This window comes from Schistocerca gregaria, chromosome 2, assembly GCF_023897955.1.
Source record: "Schistocerca gregaria isolate iqSchGreg1 chromosome 2, iqSchGreg1.2, whole genome shotgun sequence".
NCBI classification, from domain to species: Eukaryota; Metazoa; Arthropoda; class Insecta; order Orthoptera; family Acrididae; genus Schistocerca; species Schistocerca gregaria.
Genome location: NC_064921.1, coordinates 939537325 through 939553093, shown reverse-complemented (window position 1 = coordinate 939553093; position 15769 = coordinate 939537325). Strand labels below are relative to the sequence as shown.

Sequence of the window (15769 nt, the reverse complement as noted above, 5' to 3'; positions counted from 1 at the left end):
CCAATATGTTGTGCACAATATTCGCTACACCGAAGAAAGATAAGTACAGATCTTCTGAAATGTGTCTTATACCAACACGACAGTCGCCTTTAACCAAACCCTCATCAAATTCTAGGCACCAAAACACCTGATTTATCAGAACTACAGTCTCTGTATAAACTTCCTTTAGTTGGAATGACTAACAGCTCGCGATGTTTTCTTTAAACGTTTTTTTCAATCGCGGCCCATGTATCAGTCACCGCTTCTATCTCGAAACTACAGCTCCGGCTGCTTTTGAAAGCATTCTCTCTCTAAACGTGGAATATAATTCCCGTAGGATATTTATACCTCTGAGAGAGCTCTTTTTGCCTTACTTACAGAAGCACCCTCGTGTTTCCAGCTTATAATGCGTCTGTTTCGTGTGAAGACTGTCAGTGACTGAAATGTCCCCCGTCTGCGTTAAGGGCGCTGGCCAGGATGACCCGAGTGGCCGGCTCCCAGCCTGCTGCCTTTGAGTCGGCAGGATTTCTTGTCTCGGATTTATTACCCTAGGGACGCTTGCACCACTGCGCCTCAAGAGGCAGCTCCCCCATGATGTTGGATACGCTCTGGCGAGGCGTGGTCAGTTCGTAGGCTGCGGTCATAGTGGCACTGACAACGGCAGTTCGCAGACGCCATCCCCAGGGTTCGTCCGACAACATCGGTCGACAGCTTGGTCACAGTGATTCCGATTTCCATCAATTTTTGGTACGATGGACGCCACGACGCTTCTGTGATTAGGGACGAGTGCTCGATTGCTGCTTTTGCTATTAAAACAACACCGAACGCCTGTAGATGAACTACACTACTGGCCATTAAACTAGCTACACCAAGAAGAAATGCGGATGATAAACGGATATTCATTGGACAGATATATTATACAACAACTGACATGTGATTACATTTACACGCGATTTGGGTGCATAGATCCTGAGAAATCAGTACCCAGTACCACCACCTCTGGCCGTAATAACGGCCTTGATACGCCTGGACACTGAGTCAAACAAAGCTTGGATGGCGTGTACAGATACAGCTGCCCATGCAGCTTCAACACGATACCACAGTTTATCAAGAGTAGTGACTGGCGTATTGTGACGAGCCAGTTGCTCGACCACCATTGACAGGACATTTCCAGCTGGTGAGAGATATGGAGAATGTATTGGCCAGGACAGCACTCGAACATTTTCTGTATCCAGAAAGGCCCGTACAGAACCTGCAACATGCGGTCGTGCATTATCCTGCTGAAATATAGGGTTTCGCAGGGATCGAATGAAGGGTAGAGCCACGTTTTTTTTCCCTATGGAACTTAACATCTTAGGTCATCAGTCCCCTAGAACTTAAACCTAACTAACCTAAGGGCATCACACACATCCATGCCCGAGGAAGGATTCGAACCTGCGAGCGTAGCAATCCCTCGGTTCCGGACTGCAGCGCCTAGAACCGCACGGCCACCGCGGCCAGCAGCCACGGGTTGTAACACATCTGAAATGTAACGTCCACTGTTCAGAGTGCCGTCAATGCGAACAAGAGGTGACAGAGACGTGTAAACAATGGCACCCCATACCATCACGCCGGGTGACACGCCAGTACGGCAATGACGAATACACGCTTCCAATGTGCGTTCACCGCGATGTCGCCAAACACGGATGCGACCATCATGATGTTGTAAACAGAACCTGGACTCATCCGAAACAATGACGTTTTGCCATTCGTGCACCCAGGTTCTTCGTTGACTACACCATCGCGGGCGCTCCTGTCTGTGACGCAGCGTCAAGGGTAACCGCGGCCATGGTCTCAGAGTTGATAGGCCATGCTGCTGTAAACGTCGTCGAACTGTTCGTGCAGATGGTTGTCGTCTTTAAAACAACGCCATCTCTTGACTCAAGGATCGAGTCGTGGCTGCACGATCCGTTACAGCCATGCGGATAAGATGCCTGTCATCTCGACTGCTAGTGTTACGAGAAAGTTCGAATCCAACACAGCGTTCCGTATTACCCTCCTGAACCCAGAGATTCCATATTCTGCTAACAATCATTGGATCTCGACCAACGCGAGCAGCAATGTCGCGATACGATAACCGCAATCGCGATAGGCTACAATCCGACCTTTATCAAAGTCGGAAACGTGATGGTACGCATTTGTCCTCCTTACACGAGGCATCAAAACAACGTGTCACCAGGCAACGCCGGTCAACTGCTGTTTGCGTGTGAGAAATCGGTTGGAAACTTTCCTTACGTCAGCACGTTGTAGGTGTCGCCACCTGCGCTAACTTTGTGTAAATGCTCTGAAAAGCTAATCACTTGCATATCACAGCATCTTCTTCCTGTCGGTTATATTTCGCGTCTGTAGCACGTCTTCATGGCGTAGCAATTTTAATGGCCAGTAGTGTATATATGCCTCGAGAAGAACATGGAGAATATCATACACGCCTTCCTCAGTTTTGGAATAACCGGACATATTTTACGAATTAGATGAAAAGAGAGGCGTGCTATTGCATACTGGAGATGATTCGTGGTGACATTGAAAAGCAAGGTAAAAACAGTGTGTCCAGCTTCAAATATATTCAGCGAAACTGACACATGTCAGTTAATGTCCATTGACTGCCAGTCAACTTACGTGACAGACAAATTTTCGCATAAGGTTCCCTGGACACCTAAAACACAAAGTGGAAACACATACGCCACATTTGTAAACTGCCATATAACTGGATCATCACAATAATGGCATAAAAATAACAGTAAGTAGCAAGAAACAATCTGCAGACATCTATGCCCACGTACTACAACCCAATAAAAGATCCACTACATTCACCTTAAGCATCAAAATTGGCATTCGCCATCTTTCTCACTTGAACATACAATTTTTTGAGGTTATAATGTAAGCCTAAAATTTCTGACAAAGGTTTTGCCCGAGTTGCATATCACTTGCTACATTAAGCATATATATGAGGCTGAAATGGCTAGACCGCCACAAATCAAGTATTAAATGTGGGAATTCAAAATTTCTGGCAGATATGACTGTGCTGAGCTGAGACTTCAACTCGGGACCTTTGCCTTTGCCTGCAAGTGCTCGACTTGAGTACTTGGCCATGAAAGGCAGAGGACCAGAGTTCGAGGCTCGGCACGGCACACAGTTATAATTTGACAGGAAGTTTCAAATCGGAGAACTGCAGACTGAAAATTTCATTCTGGAACTTTAAGTTGTTCGAAACTTGGGAGTTGCCGATAAAGTAGGGATTTCAGACCACAGATTCAGAGACATATTTATACCTATTACGAAATTTCTCATCTTCTGGATGCCATAAACTCATTTCTTCTACTAAACTTGAAAGTTTCTTACAATTTACCTTAGAGTGCGAACTTCACCACACTGAACTGAAGAAAAAAAATTGATTTGAATTCTGCCGACAGTTGTCGGAAGTCTGTAAATTCGGGCTTTGACCGATTGCGCTGAGACCTTACACGTATTGGCGCATGTTAGCAGAAAACAGTTCATGTGTTAACATCTTTGTAAATGCTTACGGAAAATCTGCTGTAACTCTTCAGGCTTTCCCGGCGATCTAATGACATCTTGGGTTGTCGGGTGTTCTGCCGGATATCAGCGTCGTACTTGCACGATATTTCGGTCACGTAGCTCGTAACCTTCATCAGGTGCGACCTGAGACTACTCCTCGAGTGGATCTGGTCCAGTATTTATGCCTATGGCTTTCCCCCTCCACCAACTGCTGCAGGCGCTTCCTCTGTGGTCCGCAGCCATCCCCTGCGACCTGCTGGAGCGTTGCTGCTCCGTTTTCCGTCCGCTGCGGTTCTAGGTGTTCCCTCTGTGGTCCGCGCCCACCAAACCCGCTCCTGGGTGTTTCATCTACGGTCTGGGGTACCAAGCGTTCGACCTTCGGTCCGCGCCCGCTCAGCACCACCTGTTGGAGCGTTGCCGCTCCGTTTTTCGTCCGCTGCGGCTTTGGATGTTCCCTCTGCGGTCCGCGCTCACCAGTCCCACTTCTGGGTGTTCCATCTTCGGTCTGGTACGCCTGGCAGTCCGTCAGGGGCTCGTTTTCCATCTCCATGTCTCTGGTTCTTCTGTTTGTGTAGTGTTGCCGCTGGCCCCGCAGCTCCTTTAACAATTCCAGAGCCGGATCACAGGCTCTGCTTAGCTGGTACCCTGTGTCACGGTTCATAATATCGTCAGCCATTTTTATTTCTATCCATTCTCTTATAACACTGACCCAAAATCTGGGTGTTTGTGCTAGAATCTTGGTACCCTCATACTTCATGGCATGATCTAGTTCTAGACAGCGTTCAGTAATGGCTGACTTAGTCACCTGTCTTAATCTAGTGTGTCTCTAATGTTTTTTGCCCCTGATCTCCACAGTTCTTGTCGTCTGGCCAATGTAGGACATGCCACATTAGCAAGGTATATTGTAAATCCCTGGTTTTCGTAACCCCAGGGCGTCTTTCACACTCCCCAGCAGCCCCCCAATCTTGTTGGATGGACAGAAAACACACTTGATATTGTGTTTACGGAGGATCCTACTGATTTTGGCAGAAATAGAGCCTGCATAGGGCAGATATGCCACCTTCTTTGCTCCATCTTGGTCTTCAGGAACCTGTGGTATAGTGGCTGGTTGAAGTGCCCTCTCAAGTTGTCTGTCCGTGTACACATTCTTGGAGAAAACTGTTTTGAGATGTTCTATCTGATAGGTAGATTCTCTTGGTCTGACAGGGCATGTGCTCTGTGGACCAAAGTCTTCAGAACCCCATTCTTCTGTGCAGGGTGGTGACAGCTGCTGGCCTGCAGATATAAATCAGTGTTTGTTGATTTTCGATACACACTGTGGCCAATTGATCCATCTGCTTTCCTCTGGACTAGTACATCCAGAAATGGCAGCTGGCCATTCTTCTCCAGTTCCATGGTGAACTTGATATTAGGGTGGCATGAGTTAAGATGTTCAAGAAACTCATTGAGCCTGTCCATCCCATGTGGCCAGATCATGAAGGTGTCATCCACATACCTAAAAAAGCATGTGGGTTTAAATGTGGCAGTCTCCAATGCCCTCTCCTCAAAACTCTCCATAAACATGTTCGCAACCATAGGGGACAGTGGGCTGCCTATAGCTACACCTTCAGTTTGCTCGTAATATTGGTTTCTGTACAGGAAATACGTGGATGTCAGTGTATGACTGAACAGGTCCAACAGAGCACCGTCAAATTTCTCTGCAATCAGTACTAGTGAGTCCTTCAGTGGGAACCTGGTGAACAGCGATACCACATCAAAACTAACCATTATATCCGAGTCTGTGATGTGCAGTTGCTTGAGTTGTTGCAGTAAATCTTCTGAGTTGCGGATGTGGTGAATACATTTCCCCACATACGGAGACAGGAGACCTTTCAAGTACTTGGCTGTTGTGTACGTAGGTGCCCCAATATTACTGACAATTGGACGTAGGGGCACGCCCTCCTTGTGTATTTTGGGCAGACCATACAGTCTAGGTGGCACTGGCGCTTTTTCCCGTAGTCCTCTGATGCTCTTATCGGGCATCCCTGTTTCCTTCAAGAGAGCACTAGTCTTCTTGGCCACCTTGTCCGTGGGGTCACACTCCAGAATTCTGTATGCAGGGTCCTCCAAAAGTTGGCTTACTTTCTCATCATAATCCACCTGCTGCAAGATAACAGGGGAGTTCTCTTTGTCTGCTGGCTCACCGCTCGCTCACCGATAGATCTGTACCTACAGACTGGAAAATTGTGCAGGTCGCAGCAGTGTTTAAGAAGGGTAGTAGGAATAATCCATCGAACTACATACCTGTATCATTGACGTCGGTTTGCAGTAGGGTTTTGGAGCATGTGCTGTATTCAAACATTATGAATCACCTCGAAGGGAACGATCTGTTGATACATAATCAGCATGGTTTCAGAAAACATCGTTCTTGTGCAACGCAGCTAGGTCTTTATTCGCACGAAGTAATTGCCGCTATCGACAGGGGATCTCAAGTTGATTCCGTATTTCTAGATTTCCGGAAAGCTCTCGACACCGTTCCTCACAAGCGACTTCTAATCAAGCTGCGGGCCTATGGGGTATCGTCTCAGTTGTGCGACTGGAATCGTGATTTCCTGTCAGGAAGGTCGCAGTTCGTAGTAATAGACGACAAATCATCGAGTAAAACTGAAGTGATATCAGGTGTTCCCCAGGAAAGCGTCCTGGGACCTCTGCTGTTCCTGATCTATATAAATGACCTGGGTGACAATCTGAGCAGTTCTCTTAGGTTGTTCGCAGATGATGCTGTAATTTTCCGTCTGGTAAGGTCATCCGAAGACCAGTATCAAATGCACAGCGATTTAGAAAAGATTGCTGTATGGTGTGGCAGGTGGCAGTTGACGCTAAATAACGAAAAGTGAGAGGGGATCCACATGAGTTCCAAAAGAAATCCGTTGGAATTCGATTACTCGATAAATAGTACAATTCTCAAGGCTGTCAATTCAACTAAGTACCTGGGTGTTAAAATTACGAACAACTTCAGTTGGAAAGACCACATAGATAATATTGTGGGGAAGGGAATCCAAAGGTTGCGTTTCATTGGCAGGACACTTAGAAGATGCAACAAGTCTACTAAAGAGACAGCTTGCACTAAACTCGTTCGTCCTCTGTTAGAATTTTGCTGCGCGGTGTGGGATCCTCACCAGGTGGGATGGACGGAGGACATCGAAAGGGTGCAAAAAAGGGCAGCTCGTTTTGCATTATTACGTAATAGGGGAGAGAGTGTGGCAGATATGATACGCGAATTGGGATGGAAGTCATTAAAGCAAAGACGTTTTTCGACGCGGCGAGATCTATTTACGAAATTTCAGTCGCCAACTTTCTCTTCCGAATGCGAAAATATTTTGTGGAGCCCAACCTACATAGGTAGGAATGATCATCAAAATAAAATACGAGAAATCAGAGCTCGAACAGAAATGTTTAGGTGTTCCTTTTTCCCGCGCGCTGTTCGGGAATGGAATTGTAGAGAGATAGTATGATTGTGGTTCGATGAACCCTTTGCCAAGGACTTAAATGTGAATTACAGAGTAATCATGTACATGTAGATCCTTTGGTAGCGTCCATCCATGCCGTGGAACGGTCCAGTCGTTCACTGGTGTTCGTCTGGACCCCTGGTCACGTCGGAATTCCCGGAAATGAGCTTGCTGACAGCCTGGACAAACAGGCTACACGGAAACCACTTCTGGAGATGGGCATCCCCGCAACTGTCCGGCTTTCGTTATTACGCCGCAAGGTTTTTCAGCTTTGGGAGACGGAATGGCAAAATCTGAGTACGCATAAGAAACTGCTAGCCACTAAGGGGACCACGAATGTGTGGAAGTCCTCGATGAGGGCCTCTCGCAGTGACTCCGTGGTTCTCTGCCGGCTCCGCATTGCCCGTTCATGGGCGACCCACGGCTGGCTCCTGCGCCGTGAAGTCACCTCAGTGTCGGTGCGGGGTCCTGTTGACAGTGGCCCATATTCTGGTGCACTGTCCTTTGGCTGCCCTGCGACTTCATCTCTGGTTGCTGGACTCGTTATCATTGATTTTAGTAGACAACGCCTCATCGGCTGATTCGATTTTACGTTTCATCCGTGAGGGTGGGTTTTATCAATCGATCTGAGTTTTAGCGCATGTCCTTTGCCCGTCTGTGTCCTCCATCCTAGTGCTTTTACGGTGGAGGTTTTAATGTGTTTCAGGGTGGCTGGCATTTCCTTTTTATTTTCGTGGTCGTCCAGCCACAGTAATCTGATTCCTTGTTTTACTCTCTTCTGTTTCTTGCGTCTCTCTATTTTCTTGTCCACTTTTGTTCCTTTTAGTGTTCGTTGCCTTTCCTTCGTTCTTGTGGTCTTTCCTTTCCTTTCCTTCCGTTTTGTGTTATATGTCTCGTCTGTTTTATTCTCACACTTTTGGCATTGTTTTATTAGGAACAAAGGACTGATGACCTCGTAGTCTGGTCCCTTTCCCCCTCTTTTAAACAAACCAACCATTAACGCTGCGCTCGCCGCTCTCGTGTTGTGCAGAGGACATCCGGCTGTACTTCGGCGACTCGGTGGCGCTCTACTTCAACTTCGTGAGCTTCTACACGACGGCGCTGCTGGCACCCATGGCGCTGGGTTTCCTGCAGCTCTTCCTGTCCTACGAGACGCTCGCCTTCTTCTGCCTCTTCAACGTCATCTGGGTCACCGTCTTCCTAGAGGTCAGCACTGCTAGCTTTATACGGTGCTCACCCCGGTTTGTGACTTGTCTCGTTCCTTCTTTAAGAAAGTAATATACTGTGTAGTTCAAATAATTTGCTGTAGATCTATACTTCATGCTAATAAGAAGAAATAACAAAGTTCGCTCCACAATGACCTCACTATTACTGCCGCCTTACGTGAATAACTCATAATTTTTGTCGACGCGAAAGGTATAATTATCGTATTGTACGAGAGATACGAATATATATGTAACCGAACATAGCAGAATCAACAGAAAACGTGGATGCGACTCTGTCAAAGCTATTAGCTGGTTCCAGAATGAGATTTTCAGTCTGCAGCGGAGTGTGCGCTGATACGAAACTTCCTGGCACATTAAAACTGTGTCACGGACCAAGACTCGAACTCGGGACCTTTGCCTTTCGCGGGCAAGTGCTCTACCTTCTGAGCTACCGAAGCACGACTCACTGCCCGTCCTCACAGCTATTAACTGGTATTTTTACAAACTGTCTTACGCTGGATTTTTGGATGCTACGCCTTATCCAATTTTTTCCAAAAGTAAAACGGCTCTAGAAGTGCGATGTTCCTGTAAGGAAATCTTTTTCTGAAAAACACACATGTGTTGACATCGAATATGAGTTGAAGCATTTGTGATACGTCCACCGACGACAGCACAAAAATATCCAGGTAGCTGTGATCGAACAAGTTTATTTATGAAAGATGAATAGCACATCTGCCAACGGCTTCGCCGCAGTGTTAACACAGGTTCCCGTCAGATCACCGAAGTTAGCGCTGTCGGGCTCGGCTGGCACTTGAATGGGTGACCATGCGGTCTACCGAGCGCTGTTGGCAAGGAGTAGCAACTTGATTGAGGAGCTGCTTTACCTAGAAGTAAATGAATCCACTTCATTTACTTCCGGTACGATGGACGTGGAAGAATTATGGGCAAATTTTAAACACATTGTAAATCACGCATTGGACAAGTATGTGCCGAAAAAAGGAGTTACGGACGGAAAAGACGCACCGTGCTTTAACACCGCAATTCGGAGAATACTCAGGAAACAAAGGCAGTTGCACTCGCGGTACAAGAAAGATCGGGAGAATCAGGGCAGGCAAAAGTTAGTAGAGATTCGTGCTGCTGTAAAGCCGGACGTGAGTCGTGCTTCGGTAGCTCAGTTGGTAGAGCACTTGCCCGCGAAAGGCAAAGGTCCCGAGTTCGAGTCTCGGTCGGGCACACAGTTTCAATCTGCCAGGAAGTTTCAGTGTTGTTGTTGTTGTTGTTGTTGTTGTTGTTGTCTTCAGTCCTGAGACTGGTTTGATTCAGCTCTCCATGCTACCCTATCCTGTGCAAGCTTCATCATCTCCCAATACCTACTGCAACCTACATCCTTCTGAATCTGCTTACTGTATTCATCTCTTGGTCTCCCTCTACGGTTTTTACCCTCCACGCTGCCCTCCAAAGTCAAATTTGTGATCCCTTGATGCCTCACAACATGTCCTACCAACCGATCCCTTCTTCTAGTCAAGTTGTGAAATAAACTCCTCTTCTCCCCAATTCTATTCAATACTTTATCATTAGTTATGTGATCTACCCATCTAATCTTCAGGATTCTTCTGTAGCACCACATTTCGAAAGCTTCTATTGTCTTCTTGTCCAAACTACTTACCGTCCATGTTTCACTTCACTACATGGCTACACTCCATACAAATACTTTCAGAAACGACTTCCTGACACCTAAATCTATACTCGATGTTAACAAATTTCTCTTCTTCAGAAACGCTTTCCTTGCCGTTACCAGTCTACATTTTATATCCTCTCTACTTTGACCATCATCAGTTATTTTGCTCCCCAAATAGCAAAACTCCTTTACTACTTTAAGTGTCTCATTTCCTAATCTAATGCCCTCAGCATAACCCGACTTAATTCGACCACATTCCATTATCCTCGTTTTGCTTTTGTTGATGTTCATCTTATATCCTCCTTTCAAGACACTGTCCATTCCGTTCAACTGCTCTTCCAAGTCCTTTGCTGTCTCTGATAGAATTACAATGTCATTTCTTCTCCATGGATTTTAATACCTATTCTGAATTTTTCTTTTGTTTCCTTTACTGCTTGCTCAATATACAGATGGAATAACATCGGGGAGAGGCTACAACCATACCTCACTCCCTTCCCAACCAATGCTTCCCTTTTATAGTCCTCGACTCTTATAACTGCCATCTGGTTTCTGTACAAATTGTAAATAGCCTTTCGCTCCCTGTATTTTACCCCTGCCACCTTTACAATTTGAAAGAGAGTGTTCCATTCAAGAGAGTACTCTACAGCATAGGCTCCTTACTTAGCTTGCATTTATCGCGAATCTCTTGGCCAACGTAAAGTCCCAGTGATTGGAAAAAAGCGCAGGTGACGCCTGCTTATAAGAAGGGGAGGTGGACGGATCCTCATGATATCTTGCGACTCACGGATGCCATATTCCTTGACTTCCGGAAAGCGTTTGACTCGGTGCCCCACTGCAGACTCCTAACTAATTACGAGCATATGGGATTGGTTCCCAAGTATATGAGTGGCTCGAAGACTTCTTAAGTAGAACGCAGTACGTTGTCCTCGATGGTGAGTGTTCATCGGAGGTGAGGGTATCATCTGGAGTGCCCCAGCGAAGTGTGGTAGGTCCGCTGTTGTTTTCTATCTACATAAATGATCTTTAGGATACGGTGGATAGCAATGTGCGGCTGTTTGCTGATGATTCTGTGGTGTACGGGAAGGTGACATCGTTGAGTGACTGTAGGAGGATACAAGATGACTTGGACAGGATTTGTGATTGGTGTTAAGAATGGCAGCTAACTCGAAATATAGATAAATGTAAATTAATGCAGATGAATAGGAAAAAGATTCCTGTGATATCTGAAAACTCCATTAGTAGTATAGCGCTTGCCACAGTCACGTCGATTAAATATTTGGGCGTAACATTGCAGAGCGATATGAAGTGGGACAAGCATGTAATGGGAATTGTGGGGAAGACGGATAGTCGTCTTCGGTTCATTGGTAGAATTTTGGGAAGATAAGGTTCATCTGTAAAGGAGACCGCTTATAAAACACTAATACGAGCTATTCTTGAGTACTGCTCGAGCGTTTGGGATTGAGGGAGGACATAGAAGCAATTCAGAGGCGGGCTGCTAGATTTGTTACTGGTAGGTTTGATCATCACACGAGTGTTACGGAAATGCTTCAGGAACTCGGATGGGAGTCTCTAGAGGAAAGGAGACGTTCTTTTCATGAATCGCTACTGAGGAAATTTAGAGAACCAGCATTTGAGGCTGACTGCAGTACAATTTTACTGCCACTAACTTACATTTCGCGGAAAGACCCCGAAGATAAGAGAGATTAGGGCTCGTACACAGGCATATAGGCACTCATTTTTCCCTCGTTCTGTTTGGGAGTGGAACAGGGAGAGAAGATGCTAGTTGTGGTACGAGGTACCCTCCGCCACGCACCGTATGGTGAATTGCGGAGTATGTATGTAGATGTAGATGAAGTAGCGGCTCCGGTCTCGTAAAGTGATGTACCACTGGGAGAGCCGAGTGCTGACCACGAGGGCCTCCTTCTCCGCATCCAGTTACGCCTTTAGGCTGAGGATGGCACGGCGGCCGATCGGTCCCGATTGGCCTTCATGGCCTGTTCGGACGGTCACATCTGCTCAAATGTGGATTCAAACAAAACTTAAGGATATGCGAAAGAGAAGTAAGGAATAAAACATTAAAGAACTTTATAATTTCTACATGAGAGCATTCAAATCTGGTGATATTGGTGGTCACGCACTTCAGAACGATCCGCCAATGATTCGATTTGTTCCTGGGAGAGGTCAATTGCGCCATGAACTGGTGAAGAAGTTATTGTTTCCAGGCCTGAGAATGTTCGAAGCAGCGATCTTCATGCGGTGGACGAGCAGTGTCAGGACACCTCAGCATTACTCGCTAATTTTTGCTACGTGACGTAGACATTCGAGCGTACTTCTCTCTCATGTTTCTTACAAGGCCTGAAGCTGACGACGTATGGCCTTTTAACATTTTGTAGAGTGATAAAGCACTCTTTGCGCTCATTGGGGAAGTGGACATTGACAGTTGTAGCATTTAGGGATCGTATCGCCAACGAACGTTCATGAAGTTACCCTGCATAGTGAAAGCGTCACCCTGTGGTGTCGCTTCGCGGCACAGTTTATGAGTAATCCATTTTTCTTTGAGGAAATCGGACCCCAAGTATCAAGGATATGCAGCGTGAACGCGCACGTTACTGTGACTTTCTTCGCCAACATGCGATCTCTACTCCACGGGAGACAGATGCTTTGTAGTAATTTGTTTGGTCCACGATGGAGCTCCACCTAACGCTGATCGTAAGGTAACTATTACTTCGTAACACTTTTGGAGAAAACCAAAACATGTATCGATCGTTCCAATCTGACTGACCACAAATATCACCAGATTTGAACCCTCTCATGTGGAAATAATTATGTTTTTCTTTAAATGGTTTGTAGTGTGATTGTCCTGCAGTCATCCCTTTTTCGTGGGGGCCCTCTCGATACCAAGATCAAAATTCAACCGAGCACCCGTTTCAGCTGTGCTGAGACTGTTCCCCATCAAGATGTTCAGCACTCCATTTAAGTCTGATCCAGCATTAAGGGGAGCCTTTGAAATGGACCATATAAGCAGCGTACAAAACAATAAGGCATTATACAGTCATCATGAAATCGCTCTGGGGAGAACTGGAATACCAATTTAAATGGGAATAGCAGACCAGTTCCTTATTTATTATTGTGATCCCAGTCATACAGATGCCAGGAGCTTCATGAAGCACAATCACAACCCTTTTCTGGTAATGGAAATGATCGTATGGCATTGTTGGCCGGGAGGCCCCGTTGAGGGAGTTCGGCCGCCGTATCGCAAGTCCTTTTTAGTTGACGCCACTTCGGCGACTTGCGAGTCAATGATGATGAAAATGATGATGGACACACAACACCCAGTCCCCTGCCAGGAATCGAACCCGTGCCCCCTGCGTGATAGGAGGCAACGCTACCTCCTCGCTACGGAGGCGGACACCCTTTCTGTCAACAGCAACTTTCTTGGGGGCGTGAAGTAATATTCTTTGACACTCACAAAGCAGTGGGCTACTAACAGCCACGATTCAATGATCTACATCATGTCGATCAACCGCTTTTCCGCGAGCCCAACAACTGAGATGCTTTTCCGCGAGCCCAACAACTGAGATGCTTTTCCGCGAGCCCAACAACTGAGATGCTTTTCCGCGAGCCCAACAACTGAGATGATTTCCCGCAAGCACAACAACTGAGATGATTTCCCGCAAGCACAACAACTGAGATGATTTCCCGCAAGCACAACAACTGAGATAGAGGTCATTGTGGGATACGAGTACTCACTGTATGCACAACCATCACAGTAAAACGTATGCTTATGAAAATACACAAAATTCGTTAATTTAATAACTGCAATGCCCCAAACTTTGCAGTTATTCTTACGATATTGGTAGGGGGAGAAACATTTTGCAGCTTGTCTGTATGATTTTTCCAGTTGAAGCTTTCGAAGAAGTACGTCCAGGAAATTAAACCTTTCTGCCTTCTTCAGTAGTTTGGTTTTGTTGATACTGTTCTTAGGCTGACAAGTGGCTTGATGCAGTTCTCCATGCTAGTCTGATTGCACAAGTGTCTTCACTTCTGCATAGCTACTGAATGTTACATCCCATTATCTTGCTTAGAACAGTCCATTTTTGGCTTTACCTCTACAATTTATTACCCCTTACACTTCCTACCATTACAAATTCAGTAGTTCCTGATGTCTCAGGATGTGTCCTATCAACCATTCTGCTGTTCTAGTTATGTTTGCCATAAATGATGATTCCTCTCCCTTCCCCCATCCCCCTGTGATTCTATTCAGTAGCTTCTCACTGGTAATGATAGGTAGCCACTTAATGCTCTGCACTGTTGTGTAACACTGCATTCAAAAACTTCTATACTCTTCTTTTCTGCAGTGTTTATCGTCCATGTTTCTCCTTCTCGTAAGCCAAAAGACTAGATAATTACTTTCAGAAAAGAGTTTATGCTGTACCGAAGCTTAACGCTTGTGGTGTCAGCAGCGAACATCACATCAGTGCTTTGAAGTTGGATAATACATGGGGAACAATTTTCTCGAAGACAGACAGCGATGTTCCGACCGTCCACCGTGAGGCAATTCAAGCACCACTACAGGCCTCACAGAAAGACACGTGATCGAAAATAGGTCGGCTGTAGTCTAGCGCCAAATGATGTTTAGGTTGGCGCTCGGACCGGACCGGACCAGACCAGTTCGCTAGGAGTAGGTTTGCTGCGTCAGACGCAGATTCCGGAAGGATTCCAGCCGATTCCGGAAGGATTCCATCAATCAGGATTCTCACTCAAGAGCCGCCTCCACATCACCGTTGCTATTCACATCCGACTTCATGATCTCCGAATTCCCAGCTGTGGATTAAGTGCTCGAGGCTGCCTCACTGAAGAAGACAGGAAGTCAGGAAGACTTGACATGGCAGACTTATAAACTTCTGATTTTTTTTCCTGTTTAACTTTCAAATGGGTAGTCTCTGGACTTAAACAACTTTGCACCCTATGGGACAGACGTTGTTCATTCAGTTCTTACATTAACTCTGAGCATCCTATTGTTTGATTATTGGACTTATGACTCAGTGACAGTCTCCCTGGCCTTCAGCTGCCTGAAATGATGTTGCTCTATTTCGAGGAGGATATTCGAAATCCTGTAGGGCAATCAAACTATAAACCATTTAAAGAAAAACATAATTATTTCCACATGAGAGGGTTCAAATCTGGTGATCTTCGTGGTCAGTCAGATTGGAACGATCGGTAAATGTTTTGGTTTTCTCCAAAAGTGTTACGAAGTACTAGTTACGCGTTCACGCTGCATATCCTTGATACTTGGGGTCCGATTTCCTCAAAGAAAAATGGATTACTCATAAACTGTGCCGCAAAGCGACACCACAGGGTGACGCTTTCACTATGCAGGGTAACTTCATGAACGTTCGTTGGCGATACGATCCCTAAATGCTACAACTGTCAATGTCCACTTCCCCAATGAGCGCAAAGAGTGCTTTATCACTCTACAAAATGTTAAAAGGCCATACGTCGTCAGCTTCAGGCCTTGTAAGAAACATGAGAGAGAAGTACGCTCGAATGTCTACGTCACGTAGCAAAAATTAGCGAGTAATGCTGAGGTGTCCTGACACTGCTCGTCCACCGCATGAAGATCCATGCTTCGAACACTCTCAGGCGTGGAAACAATAACTTCTTCACCAATTCATGGCGCAATTGACCTATCCCAGGAACAAATCGAATCATTGGCGGATCGTTCTAAAGTGCGTGACCACCAAGATCACCAGATTTGAATGCTCTCATGTAGAAATTATAAGGTTCTTTAATGTTTTATTCGTTACTTCTCTTTCGCATATCCTTAAAAAATGTTTCCTCAATGTTTCTCTGCCGTATGGTTACTC

General features: G+C 45.9%; 1 protein-coding gene across 4 annotated transcripts in view; it reads left to right on the top strand.

The window, feature by feature from the left end:
• LOC126335383 (anoctamin-10) overlaps positions 1–15769 on the top strand; it is a 303559-nt gene that overhangs the window by 176602 nt on the left and 111188 nt on the right. For all 4 annotated transcript variants that reach the window (XM_049998605.1, XM_049998603.1, XM_049998602.1 and 1 more), the window contains one exon: positions 8050–8225. In XM_049998605.1, the coding sequence (XP_049854562.1) occupies positions 8050–8225 (176 nt within the window). The remainder of the gene's footprint in view (positions 1–8049; positions 8226–15769) is intronic.